Source organism: Helicoverpa zea, chromosome 2, assembly GCF_022581195.2.
Source record: "Helicoverpa zea isolate HzStark_Cry1AcR chromosome 2, ilHelZeax1.1, whole genome shotgun sequence".
Classification (NCBI taxonomy): Eukaryota; Metazoa; Arthropoda; class Insecta; order Lepidoptera; family Noctuidae; genus Helicoverpa; species Helicoverpa zea.
The window spans coordinates 10,948,471-10,967,700 of NC_061453.1; the positions used below are offsets into that span (position 1 = coordinate 10,948,471).

A 19,230-nucleotide genomic window follows, 5' to 3' on the forward strand; every position below is an offset into this window, starting at 1 on the left:
TGACAAACGCCCAGTTACTAGAGGTATATTCGAGCGTTGACTCGCTTCCTTGCATATACCTAAGCTCTCTTGACCCATATAAGTTCACTCATATTCATATAAATAATGCCATATAAAAGCTAGAACACCCCATAGTCTATATACATAAGTACTTAAATGTCCCAGGCTTTTAAGCGAGACCGATACCGCGTGGTAAAAATAGCATGTCTGAAATAACCTTTACGATTTTGATGGCTACACCAACGTAACACCTATACATATTCATACACAGTTTTTACCCGTAACGGTGACATAAATTCAGCATTGTTTCGTAAAAAATACTCGCTTCATAAATAACAATTAAGATACGAGACAAAAGAATATGTTATCTTCGCGTTAAGTTTCTATTTGTAGCGTTGGTATTTTTGTTACTTTTAGGTTATAGGTAGGTACTGCTTTTTTTTGGAATTAAAAGAATGAGTGAAGATTTCTCTTTCTTTATAACTAGAAGAAAATTGATAAAACTGAAAACTGCCTACATACAACTGTGGCATACAATGTAGGTACAATTCTCTAAAAATGTAGGTATTAATTCAATCATAACACTCAATAACAATTGATAAAAATTATGTACTTTTTTATATTTAGCTGCATCATTAAATACACTAAATATAATTAATTAGAACAATGCATTTTCCTTTAATTCCTACTACACACGTGATCTCAATTATTTTGTACCAACACGAGATATTTTTCCATAGTACGCTATTGTTAAAAAGTTTTAATATTGTATTTATGTATAAAAATAACTCATTGTTTTAGCGGATTATTAACTAGGTCCAATGGTATAATGGTTTTATTGTTTAAGTATGTGATTTACACTCAATGTAATAAAGAATAATTTGTTTGCAATCCTGTTCATTTTTACTGGAGATGAACTTTAAAAATAAGGATGAATTGCACACCGAAACCTATATAGTTTTAGTTCAGAGACTGAGAGAATATTTATATTCTATCGCACGTTAGATTTGGAAAAGTATACAGTGAATATCATTAACACATAAGACATGTTTTAGTTAGTAGTAGTACATTTTTCATTCATAAAAACAACTTTAAAATCAACGGGAACGTGTAATTTTCGCGAACAACTACTTTTAATTAGTGTTTTCAATTAGTACTAAAAATGTCATTCAAGGAGAGAATATGCGTAGACATGCTAATCAATGTACCAAGACCCAATTACACTGTAAAATTATATACTTTTTATAGACCAAACTAGGGTATCGGACATTGAATGAAAGAAAATTTTGACTATTTAAACATTAAAGGTACCTAGCCGCGAGCACTTCCATTTTATTATTGTTATAATAGAGCAACAAAAAATTACAGTAATTTTCTGTCTGTATCGTTTGGAGTATATAGGATAATACATATCAGGTCTGATTATTGTAATAAAATATTTATTTTTATTCACAAAGCCAACATCGCCTTGCTGGTTCAATATGATCATTTTTTACCAAAAGCTATTAGATAGTTGCAATAAGTTCTTTTCAAACTGTTAGTATTCTTTTGCAAGTGCTAGAAGCAAAGAAGCCAAAAAGACTGCTACCAATTATTTTGTGCTAGTAGTATCTGGTTCAAAAGTACTTAAAATAAACACACGTTATGGTTAATTACTGAAAATATATTCAGCTTCGTGATATAACTTTTAATCTCACTAATCGGTTGAAAATATTTAGTATTTTCTGACGTTTGAAGGGTTATTTTTCTGTCAGTATTTTGTCTGTGAAATATTTGTTTGGAATCCCTTGAGTGTTGATCTAAACAATTATGTAATTCTTTCATTGGTTATATTCCCAAGACGATTAGGTGATAACAGGACCACTCGTCTTGACTGAGCATTAATAAACACTTCAGTCTTGAAAGAATGTATATGATCTAATAATGAAATAAGTAGGTTTCAAGCAATTAAACAAAGGAATTAAGATAAAACTTTCAATTTTATTATGTATCCAGCACACAAAAGTATACGTCAATAATTTACACATATTTTTCTTTATTACAATTAAAATTTCGGACTGTACAGACTTATACGTTATAACTGAAGAAGATCACAAATTAAATACCTACATTGTTTTCCTGCATCTAATTATGGTATTTATTTACGTAAATTATATTTTTTTGTTACATAACCTTGGATATTACAGATATATAGTTTTTATTCGACAAGTTAAAGTCACAGGTCGTAGACATTTGACTTGACGATTAAAAAAATACAGCGTAGACAATATGGCGGTTATGTCAGAATATTGACACTTTGTTTTTTTTTTGATGAGACAACAGTATTGTGTCCACGAAGCAAAGTCATTATTGCAACATAAGTTTTATGAATTTACCAAATGATATTGAAAACAAAATGCGACAATACACAAAATTACGACTTCCATACAAACTAAATACACATTAAGGATAAATAAATAAAATAAAATCTTTTTGCGGACATTATAAATACACTCTGTTTTTACTTATAATTTACAATAAATCGTAATTGTATTTTTTATGTTTTACAATATATTTTAACGCTATGACTAATAGGTAACTTCACCGTTGTATTGAATAATGTACAGAATGTTAATTTAATTGTTCTTCTATATGTAACGCTTCACAACTGAACAACCAGTTATTTTTAGACTTAATAACAATGCTTTGTGTATTTCAAGCAAAGGTTTAAATGATATTATGAATATTATGTAGTTACGAAACTGTTACAATTAGAAAACACACTAAGGATCGAAATTACTATTAAGAATTTGTAGACTTCCTAGATGTAAGACCGATGCAACTCTAATACGATAGCGCTAAAACTAAACTAAAACTCGAATTATAAACTGTTTTGTACTTAATCGAGAGATACAGTCTTGTTTATACATTGGTCACTCATAACTACATCGTCTATGTCTACTCAAACACAGGGTAACATACAACCTTATTCCATACATTACAATCTATGACTAAAACGTGTGGGTAAGCATAAATATGACTATTTACAATTATTGAGAAAATGAAATATTCAACACGATTTCAACAAGTTTAGAGTCAAAAGTGAATCGCGATTAGATTGCTGTCGAACCTAATCCGATTGACTTTTGCTACAATTACATAGATACAATAAAGTCTTTGGCCTTAAGAAAATACTCTAGAATAATTTAGAGGTTTACCACGAAGGTTGTACAAGTGTTGACTAGGAGCGCGCGCCGCTCGGCTAGGCGTGCTGCGCCCGGCCCAGGTGGATGAAGAACGCGACGCGGTCCGCGCTGCGCTCCCCACACTTGTTACACATAAACGGATCATTATACCCATGGAAACCCATGTGAATAGTATGCATTGTTAAATCTCCAAAAGTAATGTCGCAATATTGACACGAATACGACTGAGTGGTGGCGGGAGCTTCTACGGAACCATCCGATTCGGAGTCAGAAATTTCCATATCCCTGGTTTTCTCGTCCTCGTGTTGCAGTCGCAAGGCCGCTGGCTGCAGCTTGAAGGCTCGACCTTTCCTCCTGTTTTTGAGGGCGGTGGTTGGAGTCACGGGCGTTGGTTGTTCTGTGGTAGGAGGAGGTGTACCTGCTTCGCTCGTCTTGGTATTTGTGAGGTCGAGAGCATCGTTGCCCGCCGCTGCCGGCTCTTCTCGTGGAGTTGTTGGTGTTTGAGGTAAGCTGGTGGGTGATGTCGCAGGTGACTTCGCGGGTGGTGATGTGGAGCCATTATCAAGGGACCTCTCAGTGTAAGCAAGACGCTGGTGGAGCAGTGAAGGTGGAGGAGAAATAGCATGGCTTTTCTCAGAGGGCATTTCTGATAGTTTAGGTGATGTGCGATGTTCATAGTTGTTGTTCGGCGGGAATAAGAATGAGTGAGGTAGCAGTGGCGGGAGGTAAGGTAGGTTGACCGGGAAGTGGTTACCAAAGATAGGGTGCGATGGTGGGGGCTGTTGGGGTTGGTGGTTGTTGTTCATCGGCGACGGATGATCGAACATCTTTGACAATGGCTTCTGTTTAGGCCCGCGACGAGTTCCATATACATCAATGATAGGCAGCGGGTTAGGAGTGCCGTCGGGATTAAGAACCATTGCAGGGTTGTGTTGGTACTTGCGCAAGTGTAGCTTCAAGGAATGGCAGTACTTTGTCGCGTAGTTGCAGTCAGCACAACGGTACTGATATACGTTGGAGTGAGACTTCAAGTGAGAGTTGAGCATAGACTTGTTGACACAAGAGTATGAGCACTGCGTGCACTGGAATGGCTTGGAACCTAAATGATTCCTCATGTGGTATTCAAGATGGTGTTTGTATTCCGTTACAAATGGGCACTTTCTGCAGCATAACATTTTCTCTGGTTTAATGTGTTCTTTGCTGTGCTCCCAGAAGCTCAGTTTAGTAACGGCAACAAATTCGCATTGCTTGCATTTAAAAGTTTTAACTTTTCCGTGTGAGTTAACTGCGGGGACGCGAAGGCCTGGCTCATCATCAAAGTCTTCATCACCGGAGCCATCGCGGCCGTCATCGCCGTCGTTCTTCTGTCCGATGCCGTCATACCCAGAGTCGTGATAGCGTTCGAAAGATCTCCTATCGTGATCCCTATCAGGGGATGATGGTGTTCTTGGGGGTGATTTCGGTGGGGTAGCGTCGGCACGTGCTAGAGGCGTGGACACGTGTGCAGGGGGAGCCAAGTTTCTTGGCGAGTAAGATGTTTCATAGCCGGGTGAGGGTTCGCGGCCGTCATTATTGCGCGGCTCGAAGCCGGGGGGTGTGAGGAGGCTGTACGGCAAGCCATTGCGGAACGACTCTAAGTGCATGCCAAGATTAGCTTTGGCTTTAAGTGACATGTTGTCGTAGAATGGCGAAGGTTCTCCGGAACTGCCGACGCTGCGCGGGGAGTGCCCATTCGAGTCCTTACTGGATGAGGAGGGCGATGCGCTGTGGAAGCCCTCCGAATAGAAGCCGCTGGTTTGATCCTTCAGAAAACTTCCGTCTTCCATCGGTTCGGATTTCTATAAAGAAGGAACTTATTGTAGAACATGTCGTTTACGGGGTTTTGTAGGTAAGTGGTGTTTTTTTTTTCTGTGATAAATAGGTACAATAAAACGAGTGGGATACATACCACTGTGGGTGGCTGTAGCAGTGCTCCCCAGGCTTGGGAGTGCGTGGAGTGATGCGCGGGCGGCATGCCAGCGGGGGATGCGCAACTGATCATACCTGACAAATAAAAAAAAACTTAAGATTGATGTCATCTGTTTTGCGCCGTCACCTAATTGCGAAATAAGTAATATACACAGAAATGCTTCGTATGTAAATAAGTGACTAATATAAAAAAATGCGGAACGTACAGTCACGTACATTGGCATAATTAATTTTTTGAATATTATTTGTTCGCAAAACGTTTTGCCGAGACAGGCGATTAGTGAAGTAATGACGAAGACCTTTTTATAGATCGATGTTGTAATTACAATATCCGTTGTTACGTACACGTACATAATATTTGTTTGTAAACATTGTACTATTGAGGAACTGCCGAATATTCGCTTCTGAATAACTAAAGATGAAACATTAGCAAAATGTTTGTAATAACAAAAACAAATCTGTTCAAAATAACACTTCTTTATGAGCTGTTTTATAAATAATACGAGATAAAAACTAGAGTCATTTTAAGGACATTTAGAGGATTATGTTAATAGCATTGTCTGCTGCAATATTAGAAACTAACAATGAGACTGACGGATATGCAGCATAACTAATGAATGTTCACAACTAATAATTGTCGAATTTTCCTTAATTTTAACCAAACTTGGTAATCTGTCTTGCATATGAAGGAAAATTTTGCAAATAATTGCATTTTGTATAGATTATAGTCTTTGAAAATAAACTAAACAATTATGTTCAAATATGCAGTAGTATTCTCCATATTAATAAATATTGCAGGATAATAATTACAAATGTTTTGTTTAGTTATCCTTGATTTTTAGTTATTTGTCTGTTTGATTATTGCTTCCGTTCGGGTATGTTTTTCCTTAATTCAGGTCAATTAGGATGTTAAATAAAATCAGAATAAATTTACGATTTGATTTTGATTGTACAAATAGAGAAGAAGATAGGAAACCGCAACGGTTTCCTATGAAGATGTGATCCGATTCTTTTAATTCAATATAATACAACATAACATACCAAAAGTATGTTAAGTCATCATTATCATGATTTTATATCTTTCTAGGAGTAAGCTGAATCGTAAAATTAATATATACTATGTAACTCTACGAAACAGAAGTAAGCGCTTCAGAAATTAAGGGAAAGATCTGAAAAAATAAAATAAAAATATTGAAAATGTTAAACTTACCTTAACTGTAACTTAATAAGTTTCAGAAAGCACAGCACTACATAAACTTCATGAATTGAATCCCATAAAAGTTCACTTTAGTCCTCAATTTCACTGTTCAATAAATTTTCATACACACGAAAGAACCTTGAGCGTTTTTTGAGACAACCCTTCGATGCGACGGTCGGGACACGTCTGCCCGACGCCACTTCTCACAATGAACTGAAAAAAATCTGTCAATTTTTATGCTCCAAACATCGATAAATGTATTCTATGTTTGAAGGCGACGTGTTTTCTCGTAGTGAGGGATAGCGATACTGGTGGATACGTCCGTCCCGCTCGCGCACAGCCCCACAGCCTATTTTTACAAGAACCAATACGGCGCGAGCTACTGTGGGTGGGGATCAAGTTATTAAGTTATTGTTTATGCGATATTAATAATAAAAAAATAAGCAACCCCGCGTATTTTGCCAGTTGTTATTATAATAAAGCCGCGCCGTATTATATCGGGTATTATTGGCCGATAAAACTGCGTGTAGGGAAATTAGATTGTTTTTGTATTGTATCACTTAATGTTTACGGTTATAATGTGATTTTTATGTGTGTCTACCCCATTTATGAAGTAAGATAATAAAATATTTGACGATGAGTGTTAAAACAAATGGGCTGTTTGCTTAACACGCATTAGCTCTGCTTGTAGACAATTATGTAGACTTAAAACTGACACTTCACTACATAAACCGTAAAAATAACACACATAAAAATCCCTTATATACAGTTTCCCCTCGACAGTTTTTTACGGTATAAAAATACGAATATAAAAAACTCGTAGCGCGACCGCTACGGCGAAGGGGCGTTGAGCTTTTTACGTCACGAGCCAGCCAATAGCAGACTGTAGATTAAAAAAGGAATGCCGTTCATATTTTTTTCTTTATCGAGCAACCAATTAAAAACTGTTCTGTATTGCTTTACGGTTTAAATAGTAACTGGGGTGACGTTGCCGTTCCAAACAGCTATTTTTAAAGAAGCTAAATACCTAAGTTTTCTTTTCAATATCGACATTGTAAGGATGAATAAATATATTACTTCATTAGTTGATAACATAATTCAGCTGTACAAACTGAATTGTTGAAGGATAGAAATATAATTTAATCAACTTTTCTACTTTTTGGTCTCTTTTTGGTGGTTTTTACAACACAATTGTCTGTTTTTACTAAAAGGACATTTATTTATTTTTTAATGTTGAGGAATTTGCATAACTATCTGTTTTTTTAATAATTTAAGTAAAACGTAGGTATATTTGTTGAATGTTGTTCTAGAAAATTTTTTCGCCAATGCCAGATAGTACATTCAGTCTCATTGAATGGTTAATCTCTCATTATTTCACAAACTAACTTATAGGAGCATGAATTGTTTTCGTAATTCGGATTACAAGAACCGACAAGCGGATTAACATGGATTATGAACACCTAATTAAAGAAAATATGCAAATTACGGTACTTATAAATTGGTACATTAAAGGATATTTTTCGAAAAATGTCTTAAGCACCACTTTTTGTTATATTAATTGTTTTTCTTATTAATCAAATTAGCAACGGGTTTTTATGTCGCCGCTAATTACTTCTAACGATAATAGTTCATAATGGGTACGATAACATTGATTCGGTATGTCGCAGTCGGTAAAATAAAAGAAAAAAGTTGTTAAAAAATTAATAACCTCGGTCATTAGTGCATTACCTAACCCATCTGGCGGTTACCGACGAGACTGTAGTAATAAGACTGACTAATTGATAGAATGAGGAAATAATGACCACTACTTAACAATATTTGAATATCTTACCTTTATTTATATTTTTTTATCTTTATAGGTACCTACTAACAATTTCATCATCCTCCGAGCCTTTTCCCAACTATGTTGGGGTCGGCTTCCAGTCTAACCGGATTCAGCTGAGTACCAGTGCTTTACAAGAAGCGACTGCCTATCTGGCCTCCTCAACCCAGTTACCCAGGCAACCCGATACCCCTTGATTACCTACTAACAATTTATCTACTATATTTTATATAATTGATTAAAGTAATGTTAGTTTATGTTAATTATTTCATTCTAATTCTCGTCCTTCTTAATCGAATTCTTGGTCTTCTTTATTTAATTTGGAGGAGAATGAGCCCAAACTAAGCCTAAGCCTAAGATATCAGGGACTAGGAAATCGTTATCAGGTAGAGCTGTGCTTCTATTTGTATTGACTGCGTAATTATATTGGAAGTAAAATACCATTTATTTTTTATTTTTTAAACGTGGTAAGTGAAAGGGTTAACAGAAGCAGTTAGTATTTTATATGAGTCAGAGTTTAGACAAACGACGGTATCTTAAACAAACCTCAGTTAATTACAAAATAATGGTAACTGTGTTATCACGTTATGCGTATGTGATTTATTAATTATTCTAGATGTTTAATTAAGGATCTTTTGTTACCGTATCCGGTTGACAAGAAAGAAGGTTCTATTATTTAACTAGAAGTGGCCTTTTTTCGCTAATTGATGTGTTTTCGCAGCTGTAATAGCATATAAAAGGATAAAAATATTACATTTCTAAATGCAATAAAAAAGTCTCAAAATTGGCTGGTTTAAAGTTAAGTTATAGGTATCTAATTTTTTAGAAACCTACATAACATTTTTGGATCACATTTACAAACATTAAAAGGGTTACAATAGGTACCTAACTGTAACTTTCGATAAACATGTATATTTCAAACATATCATAACCCATTTTTAGGGTTCCGTAGCCAAAATGGCAAAAACGGAACCCTTATAGTTTCGTCATGTCCGTCTGTCCGTCTGTCCGTCTGTCCGTCTGTCACAGCCGATTTACTCGGAAACTATAAGTACTACAGTGATGAAATTTGATGGGAATATGTGTTGTATGAACCGCTACAAAAATATGACACTAAATAGTAAAAAAAAGAATTGGGGGTGGGGCCCCCCATACATGTAACTGAGGGATGAAATTTTTTTTTTCGATGTACATACCCGTGTGGGGTATCAATGGAAAGGTCTTTTAAAATGATATAAAGTTTTCTAAAAAACATTTTTCTTAAAGTGAACGGTTTTTGAGATATCAGCTCTCAAAGTCGTAAAAAGTATGTCCCCCCCCCTCTATTTTTATAACTACGGGGTATAAAATTCTAAAAAAAATAGAGGTGATGCATGCTAATTAACTCTTTCAACGATTTTTGGTTTGATCAAAGTATCTCTTATAGTTTTTGAGATAGGTTGATTTAACTGTAATTTACGGAACCCTTCGTGCACGAGTCCGACTCGCACTTGGCCGGTTTTTTATTTACACACGGCCCACTTGTATATCGTAAACAATAAAAATAATAATGTTTGACAGCTGATAGCAATGGCGTCAACTTGAATAAATAGTTTTAAATCAACATAATTAACGTCAGCATGTTTTGTAGTACTTAATACATATTATTGCTAAGAAAATGTATTCTGAGATAGTTGGTCTGATACTGACAAATTCCCACCCATAGCGGCCATTTTGGTTAAGATTGGTGAGGCTACTTTAGCAACTGATCTTTTTAGTTTACTTAGTACATGTAGTCTTGTGTTCTGACTTGGTTAATACTTCGTCATAACCTGTGACCACTAGCTCTACGCCCTGTGCCAGGAATCCGATGGCATGGGCCTGTTTTTGTGCTGTGTCAGGCAATTCCCAAATTGCCTCACAAGTAGCTTATGATTTTATAGTTATTTTATCTCTATTTATTTAAGCCAATGGTATGGTGTAGTGAAACATTTAAAATGTTCAACTTACTTTGAACGAGTTACTTACTTGAAATTCATGATGATTCTCATTACATACCTGCTCATCTCATTACAGTAGGTAGGTACCTATATAATCTTTTTAAAAAGAAATACTGATGACTTCAAGGTACCTAAGTATTCTCAGAATTTGTTAGTGCCTCGAACTATTCCCAAAAACTCAATAAGGAAAAAGCCAGCCACTAAAATTCAGATAACGGTCCGCATAGGAGCGCGGTATCCAATATTTTGGCAATAACTACCACCGATCCTAGTTGGGAGAAAATTCCCATTTTCCGGTCACTACACTCGCGAAGATATGCGCTACTCAGTGCGCAAAAGCTGTGTACAGAGTAGCCCTTATTTTAAGGGTTGTATGAATTTCGACAGGGACAAAAGATGCCTATGTAATTTTATTTTTTTTTGTCAGAAATAACTACGTTAGATTATGGTTTTAGAATTACAAATAACTAACATAGCCGCTACTAAAAAACATATTTAGAAAGGTAGACATTTCATTCAGAACCTAACTTAGCTAAACCTCTTTTATATTCCTATTCCACATTCAAACGCGAAAGTAGCGATGATAAGTAGAAGCATATATTCGTATCTATACATACGTAGTCCTATGTAGTCATTGCCTTCACATAATGCTCGTATGTCCAAGTCCGAACGGCGTTCTTATCGCTGCGAGTAAAAAGTAATGCGTCCAGCCTTTATGGCAGTTTCGAGACACGCTCTTTATTACAGAGGGCAGGGCTTTGCAGTAGGATTGGGGTACACTAGGATCAAGGTCCCGAAATTGGTCCTTTTGCCACGTATTATGTACCTAAGTGAAGTTGGAAATCAGGACCATTATGTGTTTCGAAAGATCGATTAGGTATGGCAATTACGAGTACCTATTAATACTCATGTGTGTAATATTACAACGTAGTGGGTAATGATTATGTAGTTAGTGTAATGTCATTTGGTTGACCTGAAATATTACAATGATTTTCTCACTTTTGTGTATCTCACTTTTATTTAAATTAAATACATCCAATATTAACGCTACGTGATTAAAATCACGGGAACTTTTCATTATTTATTATCTACTACAATTAAAATACCTAATAATGAGGCGCCTACAATGTTTGATTACGTATTTAAGCACACAGATAATACTATGCATCGAATATTTAAGGGACGAAAAAGCCTGTCGCACGGTCCAAAAGACCACTGTCTTTAGTTTACAGCAATTATGTAAAGATACAAATACTGAAAAGTAGATTAGAATTATTGTACTTAAAGGAATTTCACTTACATATTAAATCATCAAATGTATCTTGGTTTCATAAAGATGTTATTCAAATCTCAAAATAGACAATAACTCAAATAAGAAATAGAACTTTACTGCTTTTTAGTAGAATCTGTAAGCAGCTTCTTAACAATATTCTCTTGCAAAATAAAATAACATGGCTTTCACTGTGTAACCCCGCCCTGTCCAGCATTATTTCCCCTCGCATAAAAAATGATTGTACCTTCAAATCTATCCCGGGCGGAGGGCCGCTCCCTCGACTCCCTCCCACCCTCCTAATGTCCTCTACCCAACCTATATGAATGACTTGAACTATACCACCGTAAAATGAATCTTTTGAGTGCTTTCGCCAAGATTTCGTATCTTTCCACAAAAGAGAAAGTAGGTTTTAATATTTATGAAAGGATTTTGTTTTATGATTGTTTTTGTAAGATGTAGCTGAAGTTTTTAGATTTTTCTTGGACTGTCTAAATAAAATAGCTTCTATGTAAGTTTCTGCTTTTTGTTAGAGGTAATCTGTATGCACTACTGTTTTGACATGTTACTTGTGTGTATCATGCAAATACAATCTGGCTCATTAGTTTCCTTTTAGTATTAATTGACTTTTGTTTTAATATTACAAAAATACCGCATGTCATTAAATTGTGCTATGTACTTAGTACGTCGGTAGTTATTATTTCGATAGTTGATTCAGTCATCAGATTTATTATACTTAACCGCAATAACAACAAAATTGGTAATGATATGTCCGTACATAACACAGAGGTACAAGCCATCTTCTAAACATTACATTTTTGTTTGCCGTTTAAACTAAAACTTAAATATATAGCAGATTTCTGCTTACATATTAACTTTTGGTAAAACAAACATGCCTTTCAGTCTTTCGTTTTCTTCACTTTTTAACTTTCTCTGAGGTTTACCACTTAACCCTCAATTGCGCAGTGTAATGCAACAACGTGCATGATAACACATAGGTACGTAACTACAACAGTAGTACACACAATATTTCACTACGCTATACCTAATATAAACAAACTAAACAGCCGAAATTATCTCCAGACGGTAATTTGTGTTATTTACGCTCTTTATCTATGGTAGACTGTTTAATAATAAAGGAGATCGCGTAATTAGTGGGCAGTACATAGGAGTACTTTACGGCGTTTTATTTATTTATTTATTTATTTATTTAATAGTTCATGTACACAGATACACACATTTTATTGAAAATGTTGTGTTTTATTTGTTTAATTAGTAGAAAGGATATATGGTAATTATATGTAATTATATCCGCCTCCCAGGAGTTTTTGTTTTCTATAGCCGAAGATACTTAAATGAAAATGTGATTGTGTTCTTCTTTATATTATAATATTTATAAGTATTGTATGTATGAAAAATATAGTAAATTAAAACGACTCGGAAAAATTTAAATACATAGGTATGTTTATGTATACTTATCATCATCCACCCAGTATATTTGGTAACGTTTTTTGTTTACCATGTTTAATGGATTTCAGCTCTCTTGATGGAATTACCTCAAACATGTCATCTTATCTATCAATGATAGATGTATGATCCACTACTTGCTTAGGAAAAACTAGCTGCGAAAACAGATTACGAAGCAAGTATAGCATGTTTTTAAAATATGAAGATACCTAATTTTTTATAGGATGTTACTGATGACCAAAATTATCAACGCGTGTTTTCATTTTTTACTGAACCATCCTAAACTTATGCATAAAATTAAAAAGTAGCCTAAGCATACATCTCCCTAACTTATTATGAACGCCACACTAACCATGAGTTAAAAGTTAACAACGGCCACGTGTCGTTATTCGCCTCGCATACACCCGGAAGCAAAAAACTAGTAGCAAAAAGCGAGAGTGGCCCTAAAAGCGTTTGTGCTAAAATAAAATAATTTATTGCAACCCTACAATGAGGGCGATTGTTTCGCCGGCCAGCGGGTCTTTAGGACCGCTCGGTTTGCAACCCACCGGTATTGTTCGCGTTTTATTCCGTACATAGGCTGATGTTTATATCAGCAGCCCATAAAACAGGAGCAAAAAATAAGGATTACGGGGATTAAGGAAAATTAGGGATGTAATTCAAGCATAGGAATGAGATGGCTATTTTTTAAGGATTAAAATGTCCTTTGATGTTTAAGGTATCCTACTTTTTATTACGGGCTTAGTTAAAAATAAGGATAAATGAAGCCGCTACTTAATACTTTTCTTTCCAAGCATCTGCCGCCATTAAAAATGTTTGTCAAGAGCAATTTTTCGAAACGATCGCCCTGTATAATGAGGCTAACAAACTGACCTATGAAAGCGAATGTCGTTTTAGTGCGACTTTTTGTCGCAAAAGTATGTCGAATGCCATCGGTGAACTCAGCTGCCGGCCACCATAAATCAATGGCTGGCCATTCAGTAGCCAAAATTTTCGATGCATTGTGGCGCTATTTGCACCTTTTTCGTGTAATTTTATTGTTTTTAATTGTTGGAGATATTTCAGGGACATGCTATGGAAACATAGAAAAGCGAATTTGAAGACGGAATAGCAATTTTTTAAAAAGGTTGTATTAAATTATTTTAACGCAAGTTCTTTAGTTCCTGAAGCAAAAATTGTTTCATATTTAGAGAATATAAAATCAGATTACGGTCAAAAACACTTTTTTATACCCAATGCAAGATAAAATAATATCGGTAACACATGTCAGAGACAACAAGTTAATGTAGAATATTTTCTTAGTAGCATCCGAGTTGTAACGTCTTATTTTTGGAATTAAAAAAATAGATACCAGTAACGTTCGAAAAACAAAAAAGTGGAAAAAAATCGTCGTGTTAGTTGAGCGTGCAAAAACTGTCGCACAAGTCCTAGCCGGCACGAGACGCAGCTGCCGTGCTTCCTCTTCCGAAAGAAAAAAAAAACACGCAAAAGTATTGCTTCTCGAAAGCTGTCACCGAAGAAATCAACGTTTTCGAAATTTGATATTTTTGCACACTGTTTATGTAAAAGCTGAGATTAAAACTAAAAAAGAAAAGTTTTTTTTATTATTCTTGAGGATATGCAAAACTCGACCATTTAGCAAAAATCCGGTAGCTTAAAAACAAAACCTTTTTTTACGTGCCATGAAAGTAAAAGCTTTAGATATTTTTTACTGGTAAGAATTCGCTACAGTCTTATATTCTTGTTATTCAATATTTTAATAAAAGAATGATGTCGCAAACCCGGTAGTAGATTTGCCGGAGTTCCTAGAAGGACTTTGCACAAAACAATGCGAAAGTGAACGCTAAAATCTTTTGTGTTTGAAACGGAAAGTTTTTGCCATTTATGCTATTTTAGAGCATATTTTTACCGTGTTTCTTGAAAAAAATATATAAACCTAAATGTACCTGTAACTACACATAAAAATACACTAACCATATAATTGACCTGGCCTTTTTCCCCATAAAAAATGACATACTTACACACCCTAAAAGTAAAACGTATTATAAAAAGCACAAAAACGCGATTAGCCGATAAAAACACTTCTAGCAATGAATGAAAAAAGCCGATTCACGTTAACTAAGGGTGGCTTGTAAGATCAGGTTTGTAAAAAACGAAAAGCAGGTCTTTTGCCGTAAAGAATTTTGGTTATGTTGGTACTTTTTACCCACGTTGGTTGTATGAGGGTTAGTTTTTGTCGAGATACCGATCTCTCTCACGTTTTTTAATAAGTTTTTATTGGTGTATCACGTTAATATGAATTGATTGGGGGATATTTACGCGTGTCGATTTTTTATTCGTGATTTTCATGTTTTTTTTTATTTGTGATTTGGCTTTTTGCCCTTTTTAAAGGTGTGTTAGGGAGAGCGGAGAGGTATTGTTGCCATATAGTTATATTACATCGTTTTTTCTGTTGCTCATTGGAGTTAGTAGGTCCTAATAAAATGTATGGGTTTTTTTTATTAATTCATCTACTGCTCAAAATCTGTGTTAACCAAATTATGAGCGTTATTTATTCTATACTTAGTTTTATCTTGGACTTATTTTTTTAATGCGTTGGAATTGAATACCGTTCTAGTAGATCCCATTGATTCAACAGCATCCACATAAAATCGCAATGGAAAAGTACAAAGTATACAGATTCACTAATTTGACTGTTGGCCCATGAACGATTTATTTATATCCTTTATATCTGACCTTTATGCATTGCTATTGTGAAATTCTATGTAATTTATAATTTATGTTATCTCAATAACCATTGTAATTGGAGTTATTATTACGGATCACTCGCCCCAAGACGTCGCTATCCATTGTTCATAGACCATAGGGTCAAAATGGTCGAGGGTCAAACCATTTATTGAATTTTAGCAGAAATATAACACTATTCGACAGTTATGTTGAATTGTAAAATGAAAGCATCGGTGATATGTCTCTTTTGTGTTCATTTGGGTCATTGATTTTTCTAAAGCTTTGGTAAAATAATGGTTTTGTAGTTGATTGGTTTAAATTAATCTATTTTATAAATCTGTAAAGTATCGTGATTACTTTCAGAATAAATAAAACTGTTTCTCAATACCATTTTTTTATGATTGAATTACCATAAATTAATAATTATGATTACTTTCCTAATTAAATTGAAATACCCAGTCATACATTGGCTTTAAAAATAATTATCAATTGAGTTTTCAACCGAACGGTTGTAACATTGTTGCAGGTATCAATTTTTTTTTTAAATATAGGAAAAAAAAAAACCAGCCAGTTTCTTATAAGGTTAACCTTAGGGACCTTAAGAAGTGTGCGACCTTGTGACCGTTATACAATTTATATATAAACACCATTGACACCATTGACCCATGGCCTAAACAATTTCCCATGTCTTAACGATACTATTTACAATAATCCTAACCTTACAACATAAATCAAATGATCGAACATAAGGAGTTCCAAATTCGAAAATCGAAAATGTGTCAAAAATCGAACACCAACGGTCATCGGACAATGGCGGTACGGTTACATTTATTTTATTTTATTTCGTAAAATGTAACAATGTACAATTGTTATTAAGGAAAAAGGGTAGATTTTGGTAATCTTCTTAATGGCGTGTGTGAAAAGATTATAAATTAAGTTTCTGCAACAAATAAAAGTGACCCCTGGGCATTGTTGGGGTGTCAATATGTGTGACCGTGCCTTTGTCCGTGACCCTAGCAGGCTTAGCGCCAATTTGCGACCGCTCCGCTTCACTCGTGATCGACCCAGAGCTGCGAGGATTTTGAAAGATTTACAATTCTATATCATTACAATAATGGAATCCTAGATTTTTTTCCCAATAAACGTACTTTGGACAATCGTCATGACTGAATTGTATTTTTCTAACCTTTACATTATTTATTTGAACTTTGGTTGCCTTGCCTTCTCCGTACCAACCTACCTAATATTGGATAATACTTCATTAATAATTCGGCTCTTGTTTTTCCAATATTTAATTTATTCAGGGCCTTCAAACCTTGGACTTTTATTACAAAATAGCTGAAATATTGTAATAACAAACACAGTAAACAAAAAAATCCTAAGAGGACATTTGTCTAGAGGTCGTTTTTTACACACATAAATAGTTTTAAGTACGTTTATATTTCAATATTCAATACTCAAGTTTTAATATAATGCAAATGACTTGTCTGCTGCATAATTAAAATAGCGTATCTAGCAAAAAAAAAAAACGTCCAAAGTGAATATTTTAGTAGAAACGTTTTTGTAATTTTCTTACAACATTAAAAGTTATGTCATTTTTACACCGTGGGAGGGACGTACCGTCATTACGTAGTTGCATGTGTAAATAAAATATGTATCGAGAAATTTAGAAACGGCAATAAAACGCACTAAGGGAATGAAATCTAAATGGCGAGTCATTGTGCTTGACCCCTCGCAGTAAAATAATGGCCGGGGCCAGATAAATTAAAAATGGCTCAAAAATACCCCTTGACATGTACGATTTATGACACAATATGTAAGTTTCCGACATTTGTACGTTTCGGGCGGGAAATGTGCGGAACTGAGTGACCGTTGCATTGACTGTCCATACAGCCATTATTCTTTTTGACCTTAGAAGTTTTTCTATTGGACTTAATATTAAATTACATTACCTACATCGTAAAGTTTTCTTTGCATTTTAGTACAATTAGGAGCTTCAAAAAGGCAACTTAAAGACCCGTAGGTGATAAAATAACACCATGAAGTAACTCTAAAATAAGTTTTTTATCCTGTATGTTTAAAAAAAAACGTTTTGCTGTCAAAAAACTACCTAAGTTAAGGTGAATAATAAATTCAGTTTCCAATACTCCAAGTAATGCACAAAGCACGTAGAAATGATAAGTAAGAAATCTTTTACTGCCACAAAACGCAAGATCGATGTCCTTTTTTATATTCAGCACATTTTTTAGTTAGCAAGTGTACTTTCTGGCATAACATGACCACCGAAAACTTAATGCTGAGCAAAATCCAACCCTATGTCCTGGACATAAGAGCGTGTGCTTTATTTCTGAGCCGCATTAAGATTTGTCAATGTCACAGAAGCAAACTTTTTACACGAAATCTCTTTTGTAATTTTTTAAAAGGACAAGGAAGATTAGGAATGGCCATTTTGTGTCGTTTTATCGTTGGCAAAGGTAAGGTAAATGCCACATTTGATCGATGACCACAGTTAGCACCTGCAATTTTGAGAATTACGCAGTAATGACGGTTTTTTTCAGAATTCCATAGAATTGTCGTGACGTGCCTATTTTTATTGCAGGTTCTGTAGGCCGAAACGTAAATCTGTAGCGGGTTTTTGGTAAAATTGAGAATAACTTGATTTAAAGATGAAGAAATATATATCTGTTTATTTTATACTTTTGTAGACAACATGTGTTAAATAAACTTTGGTAATCAGTAAAGTTGCAATTGATCACTGCCTATAGTTACTTAATAAATACCTTTACACAATCTTAAAAAAAAAACTTAGGTAATAAATATTTTTTGATAAAAACTAATACAATTGAGAAGTTAACGCTAATGTTACCTACTTATTTAATTTTTGTAATATCAGTAAAGTAAGCAAAACATTGGAATCCGGTATTAGGAAAAACTGTAATTTATTTTCAATCCTTATTTACCACACAACACATAAACATACATTTTTACTAGAAAACAATTGAAGGATAAATATTATACATAATTTAACAATACAAAAGGCGAATTCTGATCAGTATTTTTTTATTTATAGATGCATTTTACACGTAATTGTAATAGTCGACCTACTTTTTAAGGAAACACAAATAATAGGAAACGTGATATTTTCTATCACGTGCGTTTTTTAACTAAATCGACATTTATTAACACACAATCTCAGCGTTTTAACATTTCTATACATATACATATAAAACATATAATTATTGTTCACACAATAGGAATGGCGAGTCACTAAAAAGTGATAAATGAAATAATACATTAAAGTCTTAAATTACAATGTAAGGAAATGGATAAAAACTATGTTATGCAACAAGATTTTAAGAAACAATTGAATGTATGTACAAAAAACTATGACAAAGCGACAGAAGTTAGCGTCAGTTTTTGTCATAAGTCTAAGAGATATTTATGTAAATGTTTCTCATTAGAGATACCTACTTATTTGCACTATTGCAGACAGAATAAAAAGGTTGCAACTCGAAAGCCGACGGTATGGCCGAAATTAATAAATATATCTATCGAAATCCATGTAAAAAAAATTAAAATTCCTTAAAATGGCTCTCTCGAATTTAATCTATCAA

At 34.4% G+C, this 19,230-nt stretch overlaps 1 protein-coding gene across 1 annotated transcript; it reads right to left on the reverse strand.

Annotated features, from left to right (window-relative positions):
- Nucleotides 1–1,960: 1,960 nt before the first annotated feature.
- Nucleotides 1,961–5,257, reverse strand: LOC124640267 (protein hunchback-like). Its single transcript, XM_047177966.1, has 2 exons — nucleotides 5,134–5,257; nucleotides 1,961–5,023 (listed from the first exon to the last, which is right to left on the reverse strand). The coding sequence occupies exons 1-2, from the start codon at nucleotides 5,224–5,226 to the stop codon at nucleotides 3,242–3,244; spliced, it is 1,875 nt and encodes a 624-aa protein (XP_047033922.1). The 5' UTR covers nucleotides 5,227–5,257; the 3' UTR covers nucleotides 1,961–3,241.
- Nucleotides 5,258–19,230: the final 13,973 nt, after the last annotated feature.

Coding starts and splice junctions, on each gene's coding strand:
- LOC124640267 (XM_047177966.1), bottom strand. CDS start 5,226: ATGATCAGTTGCGCATCCCCCGCTGGCATGCCGCCCGCGCATCACTCC. Junction 5,024..5,133: donor TGCTACAGCCACCCACAGTG/GTATGTATCCCA, acceptor CCTTCTTTATAG/AAATCCGAACCGATGGAAGA.